The 13,180-nt window shown below is 44.3% G+C and overlaps 1 protein-coding gene across 1 annotated transcript; it reads right to left on the minus strand.

Moving 5' to 3' along the window:
- Positions 1-608: 608 nt before the first annotated feature.
- Positions 609-9,963, minus strand: LOC121851957 (amiloride-sensitive amine oxidase [copper-containing]-like). The gene is made up of 7 exons (XM_042346023.1): positions 9,838-9,963; positions 9,211-9,428; positions 7,636-8,171; positions 5,258-5,534; positions 4,022-4,163; positions 1,064-1,194; positions 609-819 (listed from the first exon to the last, which is right to left on the minus strand). The coding sequence occupies exons 1-7, from the start codon at positions 9,961-9,963 to the stop codon at positions 609-611; spliced, it is 1,641 nt and encodes a 546-aa protein (XP_042201957.1).
- Positions 9,964-13,180: the final 3,217 nt, after the last annotated feature.

A 13,180-nucleotide genomic window follows, 5' to 3' on the forward strand; every position in this document is an offset into this window, starting at 1 on the left:
TGCTGTACTACCGTTAATAAAAGAATCACTCGAACGAGCATCGCCATGGAAGTCTTTTATTACACTTATAGACTCGACCTTTGCAGGAGTCTTCCGGGTCTGCACGCTCGAGCATAACGTGAATCCAGGCGGAGTGGGCATCAAAAACTGTACTATTAGATCTCTAAAATGAATTAACTCATCACCAACACCTCTTTTTCCCAGTAGATGGCACTGTGGTGAGTGGACTCAACTCAAACGATGTCAGTTCACAATTTCCACATCTGGCACTAGGGCTGCCAAAGGATACGATGGCTGCTCAGAAACATTTAGTTTTTTTGAGCTTGAAGATACCTCGTTTTTATTTCACAATAATCTGCTCTTTCATCGACACTGCAGATTCATGTTTTCTAATGAACAGTTTTTGTTGTTATAGAAACCATCTGCGAATCACCGCAGAGTTGCTGTGCGCTCTACACGGGACCGAGCGTCATGTTGTAGGCGAGTGGCTGAATGTCGGGCAAGCAGATGCTGGGCTCAATGGGGCTCTGCTCCGTCCACCAGGACACGCGTGTCTCTCCCGAGCCGGGGGGCCCTGGCCGCAGGATCACGACGTCCCGCGAGGCCACTCATGGGTCCTCATCGTAGAAGTTGAATGGTCGGAAGAAGAAGCCCGCGCCGTTGCAGGCGGTGGCTGTGTTGGGGACGTCCTCCGAGTGGGGGATGTGCACGAAGCCCACCGTCACCCAGGCCACCAGGTCCTGCCCAGCGGCACAGCCACAGCCATAGCACAACTCTATAGACTTGAACTTCTTTCGCGCTGTACAAAGCCAATCCGAGCTGATTGCACAAAGTCTCCATTGCATTGCTACATTTCAGTTTTACGTGACATTTTTTGGTCATGTTTCACCTTTCTTAAAACCCCGAATCTGTCCGCCCAGACGTATAAATGGGAAAAACACAATCGATCAGCAGCAGTTCACGTGTGGTGGTGTAAAGTGTGGGTGGGTACAAGCTGCCAATGAAAATGAGATGTGTTTGTGAAGGTAATTTAAATAAGAATCTAAATCTAATAGAAGCAAACTGATTGACAATGTTCTCATTGGCATTTATGAAGTCCTGAAAGTAAACGGCAGGATCCAACGAGTCATGTTGATTGTAGATACTGCTGCAGTGCAGCTCTGTCTCCTTCCATTTTGCACCGCTACCTGATACCTTTGTCAGAAATGAGAGGTATGCAAACAATGGTGATTACAGGAGCAACGTTGAAGGAACATCAGTAGTCACAGCCTCTACGGACATACCTTACACGTCAACTACCATAATCAGCCCCCATCTACCCACTCTCTTATGTTCTCGCGATGGGATAACCCATCTACTGTAGCTCCTGTACATGAGCTTATTTCATCAGAGAAACATAGGCATACATTTAAATGGTGATAAGATTAACCAGACCTCTGATTTGCTGATGACACAATATATGAGTGTTAAACATATACTTAAACACATCATCTGATGCATGTGTAGTGACTTATATGGAGTCACTATGGTGTTTAGCGCTAGCTACTGTCACAAGAGTGGAATTGTACGTCTTGAGACTGGCACCAGAGTGGATATGGCATGGAAGCGGGCCCTAGGGAGCATAGTTCTGGTGATGTTTGGAGAGAGAGCAAGTGAGGACGTGATACTCTGTGTGAACCCGATAGGGCACGTGACCGGGCAGGGTAGCAAGGGGGCCTGAAAGGGGGCTCGAGGGAGACATGATATGGGCCAGAGGAATCTAGTAGGATCTAGAAGGGGCCATGGCTGAGGGCGGAGCCAGGCCACGCTCAGGAGCATAAAGGGGCAGTCCCAAGAGGGTTTTGGCACTCTGTTGAAATGGAACCGTCGGTGCTGTCTCTTCAATCCTCGGTCCTTGGTCTTCGGTCTTCGATGTTATGCTCGGCATCGTGGCTCAGTCAGTAAAACACTAACACACTGCCTGACCCGGTTATGTAGTTACCCTTTGTTATGGTCTAGTTAACCGTCTAGTTATCACCTCGATGTGGAACCAGTATACGTTTATGTAGCAACCCTGTTGGGGTGTTGTAATAAACATGTTGCCTCAAACTCCAGTGTGTGCCTCCGTACAACACACTACACATGTGTAGAGGAGTATTGAGTAACCAGTGAGGGGTGAATAGAGGAGGTGCGAGCGGGTTCACAGTCAAGGATGACAATGTCACGGGAGGTGTAAGAGGTACCTTTGGAACAAAGGCGAGTCCGAGCTAGAGGGAGGAGCTACCAAATGGGGTACTTAAGGGGATCCCGTGACGAAGGCGTGGTAGTTGTAGGGAGCCAGAGTGAGAAGCGGCTGGAAGAGGACAGACAAGTGGGAGAGCCAAGGGATTCGCCGAGAGTTGGGTCCCGAGCATTCAATAAGGATCGGCCGAGAGAGGGTTTCTCTCATCGCTGGACGGTGTTGGATGAACCCCCGCTCTGGGCAGACGAGTGAGAGAGCCCTAACGGATAGCCGAGGGCAGGACCAGATGTTGTTCAGTGTCCGGGGTGAAGGACCCAGATAGAGAGTACCTACCTCTGGTGTGAGTTTAAAGTGTTGAGTGCAACAGTTTTTAATAAACGGCAACAGCCCTCATAGTATTCCTCATCTCCGCGTGGTTCTACGGCACAACACATTTATAAATCTGTTCTCTAGACTGCTCTTGACCCTCCTTATTCGTGATTGTCATGGATTCTCGGAAGGTTCTGGTAACCATGTGTGAGAAAATTGCGGTTGCAGATAAGGATGTAGATAAAAGGATTTCTTCTTACACGAATATACTGGACTGTAATAGTACATTCACTGCAGAAATGGAGTGATGAAATCAGCTTATGTACAGGAACCAGAGTGTTCAATCACATCACTGACTTTGAAATAAACTCCTTAAAATCTTATTTTTTAAAGACAACGGTTTTATGTTAAAGTGCACTAAAAAGTAACATAATTTTCTTTAAGCCGTCACCAGCTGATCAGAATATGTTTGAACATATGTAACTAAAACATAAAACCATGGGGCGCTCCTTTAATATCACTTATATCTTCATCGATGACCAAGAATAGGTAAAGAAAGTTATCAACAAATGTTACTCAATAGCATAACAAAATACTATAACATTTCTAATAATATAGCGCGCATTTTTCTCTATTTGCGTTTAGAATGGCATGATGCTACTTAGTTGCTTGTGATGTCTTCATGTGTTAGTAGCACGTTTGGAATCATCTAACCTATTACATGCTAAAATTCTAGTATTTAGGTTGTAAAGATTTGGAACAAAATATAATATGAAAAGCTTCTGGCGTTCCTTTTGTCAACTGAAGTCTCACATATTGAAGGGAGTGCTATCTGACAATAACAAGGTAAGCTGTAAGGTCCTAGGCAATCTAGAATATGCGTGATATGGAATATCACGTATAAATAATAAAAAGCCTAGTATGAAATTATAATACAAAGTTCACCATTCATCTTAAAATCTTGACGACCAATTGTATTTATCAAAAGTTTAAACTTAACAACATAAGTAATACGTATTTGAAACAATTGAAACGCACATGTCCACTTGATTATATGGAAATAAAAACATAAATGATACAGAAAATATGTACAATTACAAAGACTTGACAAATACCTTCGAAATCATGTTTTACAAATCTGCTACGCTTTTATTATATTTGGGATAATCAAACATATATTTTATTATCTATATCTCGCTATTACATGTAATTTCATTTATGTACTTATCTTCCATTCCACTAATATACTGTCACCAAGAATAGAAGTTGCCATAAGAAGGTGAGAAATTAATAATGGGTTTTGGTATACTTTTCATCACTTTCTAGTCAACTGTTCTTAAATAAATTCCTTAAAATAAGTTTTTTTTAAAACAACGGTTTTATTTCGATTTAACCTGAAGACGGCTGCTTGCGTTGTAGCCGAAACGTCGTGAGAATTGTTTTATTATGTTTATTTTTATTATTTATTACTTCCCTTCTACGTGACTTTACCGAAAGAAACAAGAAGATGAACGGTTTATTAATAACTTCGTTTAACTCGTGGTCGAGAAGTACATCAATGGCGCCTGAGACACGCGGCGCCTGCTTTTTGTGTGAGCCGATTCCACAGTTTAGGGACCTCGGCGTTTCTGACCTACACAAAAATATAAAATGAATAAGCCGTCCATAAAAAATTGTAATTGCTTGAAAGGAGGCAATTAATTGATTAATTGATGCCGATTTTCATACAGGCATGCATTGTCACCGGATCTGAGTACCGTATTTTCCCGCATATATCATTTTTACAAACAAAACAAGACCCTACGGGGTATATGGAGGTGCGGGCTATCTCAAAAATATTTTACACGTGACATGTCATAACTCGTTTAATTTTTTCATGGTAGGACTATCCACTATGCAACACTTACCTTTGACTAAAGCACTGCAAAATAAACCACTCACACTAAAATTGCACATGTTATCACGTTTTAAATTATTCGAATTTTAGTACAATGAAACGACAATGTTTGAAGTGGGAGCACTTTGTTTACCGTAATACTTTCAGTGGCTGTAAGGAGGTGCGAAAGTTTCAGCTGAGGCTATGGATTGCACAATGGGAAGGGCCTTAACAAGCGTCTACCAGAAGCGGAATCATAATTGCTGAGTCCCTTAAGCCGCTACTATTGGCTGAGCACTACCGGTATACAGTCGCGACCATGAGCTTTGTTGCAAACTTCCAATGGCTTTGTTGCCAGGAGGCAATGGCGTTACCGTAGTGCCGCTATTGTCTGCGCAGTGCGCAATCTACCAGTGCTAAAACTGTATAGGGGTTTCACCTCGGCGGTCGATTGGTCATGGCTGATGATCACGATAACTCAACTGTGCTTTGCTTTTTAAATCCTTTATATTAAGTTCGCTTGCTTGCTTGCGTGCTTGCTTGCTTACGACCGTGCAAATCTTTCGGTCGTTTTTAACCCACTTCCATGATCCAATCGAGCTGACATTTTGCACACAGACTCGTTGTGCGAAACAATTAATGCTTGTGAAAAAAATTTCAAAATTTTACACTGTTTAGGGAAAACAAATTAAATATTTAATTACAAATTGCTTAATACTGGCAGACAATCATCTGACCCATAGGTGGCAGCCATCTCAAGCCAGAGGACGAGAGGACTCTAGCCGCCACGCATATAAAGGATTTATAGTGAAAAACTTTGTTTGTACTGGTTATACTTATTATATCTACACCTGCTCCACGCAACGCGATTCTCCTCCACTGGCATCAGGGGGTTTTCGTGGCTCGTGAGCTGCACGCGATAAACACGCTGGGCGCACCACTTGTTTCTGGAGTTCTCGTTCACGAACACCAGGTATGGAAGTCTGACGTCGAACTTGAAGGCTGCCTCCGACTCTGTCTCCTTGAGGTCGTGCTTCACGCTGGGCATGACCTTGGTGTGCTCTGGGCTCCAAACGACGGTCGTGTTTTCGAGCTGCAGGTTCACAGTCTTAAAGCTTTTGCTTGTGCCTGTGGTGCAAACGGTAAGCTTCTATATACAGTATACTGTATTAACAGTGACGTGTGATGGTGATCTCTTTTTTAAGTTTGAAGAGGCGATACCGTGTACTCTGAAGTTAAGTTAATGTATACCCATGGTGCTATTGTTCAATATTCACCACTTAATATATTTGTTTTTTACAGAAGACTAATATATATTGGGAGGAAACTAGGTGTAAGTGTAAAAGGTAAAATATATTTTTTATTTAAAAAAAATACTACATGCATTCAGGATAGAATAACATTTGAGGTGGCTCAGAAAACTAAGTACTGAATCAACACTGCTGAGATCCTGAGTTGAAATTTAGTTCGTTTCTAGTTCTGAGAATTTAAATGATCAGTTTAACTTTGAGGCGACAAAGGCATAGCAGGATTATGAGAAAGTGCGACCCCTACTGCGTAAAGGGTAACAAGGGCCCTTGAAATATATTTTTTGGAGAAGGCCTGTAAAACTAAATCTCTTAGCAACTCTCTAATATACCGGGTCCACTGCGTCTGCAGAATTGGATAATGGATTCTTCATCTCATGATATGAAAGCAAATTTAGAAACATTTGGGGGGAAACAAGATCGAACTACATCAAGAAAGAGAGCGAGAGATCACCATGGCTAATGCTATCACTTGTTTTGCAATTAGTTGAAGTCCATCTCTATGACTTGTACCGTAAAAAAGCCATTACTTTTGCTTTAAGCACCTTTCTTGCAATAATTAAATTAAATTAAGCTCACTACTCACCCAAAGTGCTTTGTGAAATCCATAAATACTGAAATTTTGTAAAATACATAAATACTGCCATTTGCCCTGTTAACACGTGTAATGCGAGCGTAAGCGAGGTTTCGCCGCTCAGCTCTGGGCCAATCGGACGACCCGGAGTATTGGGGGCGGGGCCCAGTAAGGTGGGCGTATGGGAAGTCTGCCACCCACCTCCGGTCCAAACTGATGCCTGGATGATCAGGGGCGGAGCCTAGGTGGAGCCGGGGGGGGGCGCTAAATGAAGGGCGTGATCTGGAAGGTTCGGAAAGGGCGTGGTGGAAGGTGGAGACGGGATGACGAGAGAGGGGAATATAAGGGGGATCCGGAAGAGGCTCGAGGGAGTTGGCATAGACTCGAAGTGGGACCACGTCGAGCCGTGGAAGGTCTCCAGCGCCATCGGCCACGTGGCGGCTCCAAGCACACCGTCAGCCAACGGTGTGCGGGAGTGCAACTGACGAAAAGAGTGCGCGGGGCGTGCCAGTGGAACAGCCGGTCCACGGTCGGGACCGGCGGAGTGTGAGCGGCATAACAAGAATAAAGACAGAGACAGAGACCAAGCTGTGTGTCGTCAAAGTCCTTTATTACACATTAATTGACCCCCTTATCACAACCCCTGTATTATGCACATTACTTCCTCAACTGCAGACATTCCTCGAATACCTACACATTTTCACTGCCTTCAAACACGTTGGATAACAGTGCATGGGCAACATCATGAACTGCTGGCAAACTTTGATTTTGGACTGCTTTGTTTCATGCCCTACTATCCATCATCATCTAGAACACCATGAAAATAATCGTCATCATTGTTGGCATTTACATCATCATCATTATTCTCTCATCCATAGGACATCGTAGATATTAGGATGTGTTTAGCACCTGCCAGCAACCACTTTCACGTTCCTCTTATCCATTGAAAAAAAGAAAATACAGGAATATAATGAAATTATTTCTTATCACAACCTCTAATGGGTAGATCCTATTTTCCGTACAAATGTTCAGATAAATTAAAGAGTTGACCGACGTACAAAAGTAGTTTGTGTGAATTTAATGTTGGGCTGCTGATAATAGGATTTGCGGATAAGAGGGTTGCAGATAAGATTTACTCTATCTACATTATGCGTCCGCTCATTTTAAAGTACTCTATAGAAAATAGAATATTTGTTCAGAACAACAAGTGACAATACAATGCAATGCTGTTCTATCGTAAATTCCCTTTAATCACTTTCAACATATGAACATATTCATGGATTAAAGCTTCGCGAGCAGTTTTGTAAAAAAATACATGCATGGATAATATTGATGAAAATAAACTCACCCACTATATCCATGTCCAGTTTGTAGTTGATCATGTGCGTGTGCACATTGCCAAGGACGTGGTCAAATATTTTGTTGTCATACTTGAGTCCATCCCCAAGGAAATACGTCACCACGAGGTACCCAGTGGAGTGAATCTTTGCTTCAATTAATCCATTCTGGTAGAAAATATAGTTCACGACGTAATTGTAGTTGTACACTGTGTTGACACTCCTAATCACGAGTACATAGTTGACCAAGCAACCACAGAACGAGAAGCCTCTCCGGTGTTCATCCTCCAAGTGTCGACGCAATGGCACTCCTGTGTTGTACTGGAAAATGCAGATGGAGTTCGGATTTTTCAGCGGCTTCTCCGATTTCACAAAGTGGTACGTGTCCAGGTATGTGGCAGTGTGCGGGCAGTTGATCCCCTTCACAAGCTCAAAATTGTCGGCACCAAAGTGCCAACCTGAGTCCATGGCTATAAATATGCTCCTGATCGGATCGTTGCCAGTATAGTATGAGACGACATCTTGGAGGCCCATCTCATAGACAATTCTCCAGGTTCATTTTAACACAGTACACAAAATCCGTGATTTAATTCCATCTGTAAAGGATGTGAATCCTGACATGCAATACCCTGGTGTCTACAAACTGAGTTCTGGTTGCGGCAGCAGTTACATTGGGCAAATGAAACGACATGTCTCGGACCGCGTTCGTGAACACAAGGCAGATCTGAAACACGGTAGAACCAATACCTCTGCTGTTGCCAATCATTGTTTTAATGCTGTGGGCTCACGAAATAGATTTTTCCAAGACGGAGGTACTCTGCAAACCTACCGGCTATTTTCAGAGATTTTTCATGAAGACATCCAGATATATAAACACAGACACAACTTCATCCGAGAGGATAGGGACAATCATTGGAAGGACGTTATTAACCAGGTATAGTCTTAGCTGACTTTGATTCCATCTTACCTGCCTATGTCAGCTGTTATTTCCGACTCTCTGTGTCTCTCTCTCTATGCCTCTATCTTAGATCTCTCATGCTCACATGTCCTTTGCATTTGCACTCTCATGCCTTTGGATTGCACTCTCATGCTCACATGTCCTTTGGATTGCACTCTCATACTCACATGCCCTTTGAATTGCACCTATTGGGTTGCACTCATGCCTTTGGTTTGCACCACTCTTCGATTTTACATTAACATGTTAATCTCTCACATTAACATAGCCACTTCCGTGCCCTCGTCTGGGAGGCTGATTTGGATTGCACCACTTTTCGAGTTCACATTAACATGCTAATCTCTCACATTAACATAGCCACTTCTGTGCCCTTGTCGAGGAGGCTGCTCTCCTATCTTACAGTTACAGTACATGCTAATTTCTAACATTAACATCACTAGCCCGGCCACTTCTTTATGACTCTTGGGCTACACCCATTTCAAACCTTTATAAACAGTCTGCCTCAGTAGCAGACCATGCTTTCCCACCTGATGACGGATGCTTGTGTTGCGCACAAAACGTCGTGATTTATTTAATTTTATACCTACATGACTTTACTGAAAGAACCAAAAGTATGGATTCCTGCAGTCACGAAAGCTTCAAATCAAGATTGATCTCAAATATCTGAAACCCCATGTAAGAGATTCTGAAAGCGAACGTCCAGGGCATGTACTGCACAAAGTTCCCGTAAACCCGGTACCGGTGGCCCACGGGCTCGTACTGCCGTGGTCCTGTCAAAGATGTGTCTGCTCTGAAGGCTCCGTGACGATTATATCCCGATGATTCTCTACTGCTTTCACTCAGCTTTATCTGTGATTAGTTCTTCGATGCTTAGAGAAGCTTCAAAACAGAATTCGGCTGCGCGGCAGTCGGCCAACGGGTGTCGGGGAAGAAATGGGCACCATGCAATAGAGCTTGGCTGCATTGCCCGCAGGTTCCAGTTGGCACGTCCCCCAAATTGCACAAGCCGTGGCGAGGTCCGGTCGAATTGGTACAAGCTAATTGACCACAGTGTGTACAAATTCAGTTTGGTCACCAGTGTTGGTTCGTTCATCCATCGTGTATTAAGCCGTGCATATTGCCTCACGATGTTCCCTCATCTCCACCACCTATGGGCTAAGTGTCAGGTGTGCCGGCAAGCCGGGGTGTACATCCGATGACGTCCTGCCTCAGGGAAGTTCCGTCGTGCCATCCACAGGACCGGAGCGCCTGACATCACCAGCGTCACCAGCCGCGCCGACTCCAGGCGGATCGCGAGGTGCGAGGCAGCCATCGCCTGCCCGCCCTGCTCCAGGTGCTGCCGTTCCTCGGAGGGGGGGAGGGTGGGGGGCGCCCTTTTGGCCATCTTCTAATTCCCCCAGTTTATTCATGGAGTCAAAGCCCAAAGCTCTGGAAGGGCTGGCAACGAGAACTCGTTCAAAGACTTTGCATTTCACATAGCCCTCATCCAGCTCCCTTTTCCTGCTCCGGCTGTGAAGTGCTCACACGCAGGGGTCAGTTGGGCTATTGGCTGAACCTGGCCCATCTTGTGCTCGTGCATGGTGACACACAGCACGGGATATTCAGGGTGCTGATGGAAGGGAAAGTGGGAGCCGGCCATTGTACATTTCTCACTGTTCTTTGTTCTCCTCTCTTCACCTTCCTCTTCATGTCGGTTAAATCTGTAAATTATTGAAATTGTGTATTTATCGCGGTGCCTTGCTCGTGCACTGTATATTTTCTCTGTTTTTTTTCCTGTTGAGGCACACGCACGTTGGTTCTCATGTGTTTTGTCAGCTCGGATGGCTGAGTTCTACAAATGGGGGGGGGGGGGGGTTGATGTAGTGGTGTACATAGTGTGTTTACAGCGTTGCACTGGCGGAAAGGAGGTACTGCAGGTGCGGGACCACTCCGGAGCACTGGCGTGTATAAGTGAGGGGTTGGGACCCTCGGGGCATGGTCTGAGTACTAGTGGGGAGAGGCCGTGTGAGGACATGGTACTCCAGGTGAACTCGAGCAGGGTACGTGACCGGACGAGGGATAACGGGGGCCAGGGGGCATGTGACGGGCTGCGTGACCAGAGCCCCGACTCTACCAGAAAGATCTGGAAAGGGGGCGTGGCCAAAGGGGGAGCCTGTCTACGCCAGGGCCGATAAAAGGCGAGTCACGCATATGTTCAGGGCTCATCTCGGGGAATGGATTTAGCGGGCTACGTCTACGATCTCTGGGCTTCAGCATGGACCTGACAGCACGTGGCTGTCTGGATCCGAGCGGGTAGACGTCCCATCGAGTGGCTGTGAAATAGCCGTGGTGGTCCCCGCCGAATATAGTTATCCCGTCAGTGGTTACGAAGTTACCTGTGGTGGTTACCGCCGTATATGAGTGGTTATGTGTTAGCTCATGGTGGTCAACACCCTAAGTAGTTATCCAGTGGAAGTTGTGTTGTTCAAGACATAAACGTGTTGCCTCCAAGTCTTGACGTTTGTCTGAATAGAACCCACTACAATAGTATTGCGTATATTTTAATCGAACATTTAATTATTAATATGTGAATATAATTGTTGACTTTTTGACCCTCTTCTAGCTCAAACGCAGTGTTTGCGATGCATTCTTCATAATTATCAGCCATCATCCACGACAATCTCTCCTGCGGTGTATGGGTTTTAAGTTCTGGTTTGATCTGGTCAGGTTTAAACAATGTAAATGGAAATATAGTCGGTTTTAGCAGGAGAGAGGAAGACTCACCCTCAGTATAGTAATGTGAAATTTCATGCACTGGATTGTAACCCTCATCGCCGCTACCTTGAGCACGGAAACACTGCGTTTGCTCTATATTGTCATGTCTATGGGGTTGGTCATTCAATTAATCACTGATGATGATTGTGGTGGCATTTATACAGTAATTGCGGTCATGGCACTGGTGGTAAATAACCTTGTGATGTTGGAGCACCAATTGATCAATGGGTGGGATTTTTTGTTTAGTTTATACTTTTGCAAGGCTTGAAACCCCAAACCCTCCTACTAGATCTGCCACTTGGAATGAATATTCATAATCAAATCACGTTTGAATACAGTACTTGTCGGCATCAACAGCTAGCTTGACTTACAATATGCCCAAAACATAATCACATTATTTAATGCAAACTTGTTAAGATTCTATATTTTTTTATCAAAATGGAGGAATATATAAAAAAGTACATAGTCGACATATTCATGCTCAAATATAAACTAAAACAAATTGTGGGAAAAAAAGTTTAAGTCTAATTGACCAAAAGCAGTGAGTTGCACACAATACCTTATACTGGATGTGAAGGGACTGCAATGTGTGACGTTGTGTACATACACACTTATGTAAACAATAGCAATGCCACATCAGACGAAAAGCATTCGGTAACATTTGCTTTTATTAATATTCCATAAAGTACATGCAATCAAATGAAGTACTCTACATTCAACACATGGTTAGTAGTGTAGAACAGTTAAATGGCAGTTAAAAGCACAATTTATTGAACACGATGCATATCTGACACATATAATCGTTTGGTTTGTGCACGGGACAGGTTGAACATATTAGTTAAATATTAATGTGAATACTGCTTAATTTTCTTACAGCTGAAAGCACTCTACTACTATGGGGACCTCATTTGCCAGTAAAATATGATAATTGGTTCTTTACCCTTCTATCTGGCAACAAAACTGACACCTTTTTGCAAGGAGTCATGTTTGCATAGACCGCAATACCTGCAGTCATAATACAAACAAAAGAACATAACTATGATAATGTGCACTGTCCCTGAAGTTGATTGGTCCACACCCGAGACAGCTTTCCTTCGAGCCTAGTCTCATATGGGTTGGACCAGATGACGCCAAAAAGCACTCTAGTTAACTTTTAGTTGTCTTGTGACGTTTTTTTTAATCCGGTCCACACGTGTGAATAGAACATGCATCATGGTTACAGTAACACTAATACAGTACATTTGAAAATGCTGACATTGTAAGAATTTTAACTTTGAATGTAAGGTTTTTGTTTACACGTATTGAAACACCAGCTATCATCTTGTGAGAGTATATCCTTCTGAACTATAGAGGTTGTAAAGTGTTTCATTTAAAATAGTATTCATTATATTTAGTTTGGAATATATGCGTGTGGGTTATAAAGTTTTTTCCTCCAGAACAACCCTCGTTTCTCTAGATGAGCAAGATAGACTTGTGGTGTCCGTGTTTGCGCCATTTACACGGGAGTGCGCGTCCCATTGTAAGCTAGTGGCTGAATGTCGGGCAGGCAGACGCTGGGCTCAGTGGGGCTCTGCTCCGTCCACCAGGACACGACAGGCTTTCCAGAGCTGTGGGGCCCTGGCCGCAGGATCACGACGTCCCGCGAGGCCACAGATGGGTCCTCGTCGTAGAAGTTGAACGGCCGGAAGAAGAAGCCCACAGCATTTCCCGACGTGGCCGTGTTGGGGACGTCCTCGGAGTGGGGGATGTGCACGAAGCCCACCGTCACCCAGGCCACCAGGTCCTGAGGAGCAAAGTGAAGGTGACTCGAGGTCAGGTAGTTGGACGTATTGAAAGCACAAAGTAAC

The sequence above is a fragment of the Callorhinchus milii genome, unplaced genomic scaffold (genome assembly GCF_018977255.1).
Source record: "Callorhinchus milii isolate IMCB2004 unplaced genomic scaffold, IMCB_Cmil_1.0 Scaffold247, whole genome shotgun sequence".
NCBI classification, from domain to species: Eukaryota; Metazoa; Chordata; class Chondrichthyes; order Chimaeriformes; family Callorhinchidae; genus Callorhinchus; species Callorhinchus milii.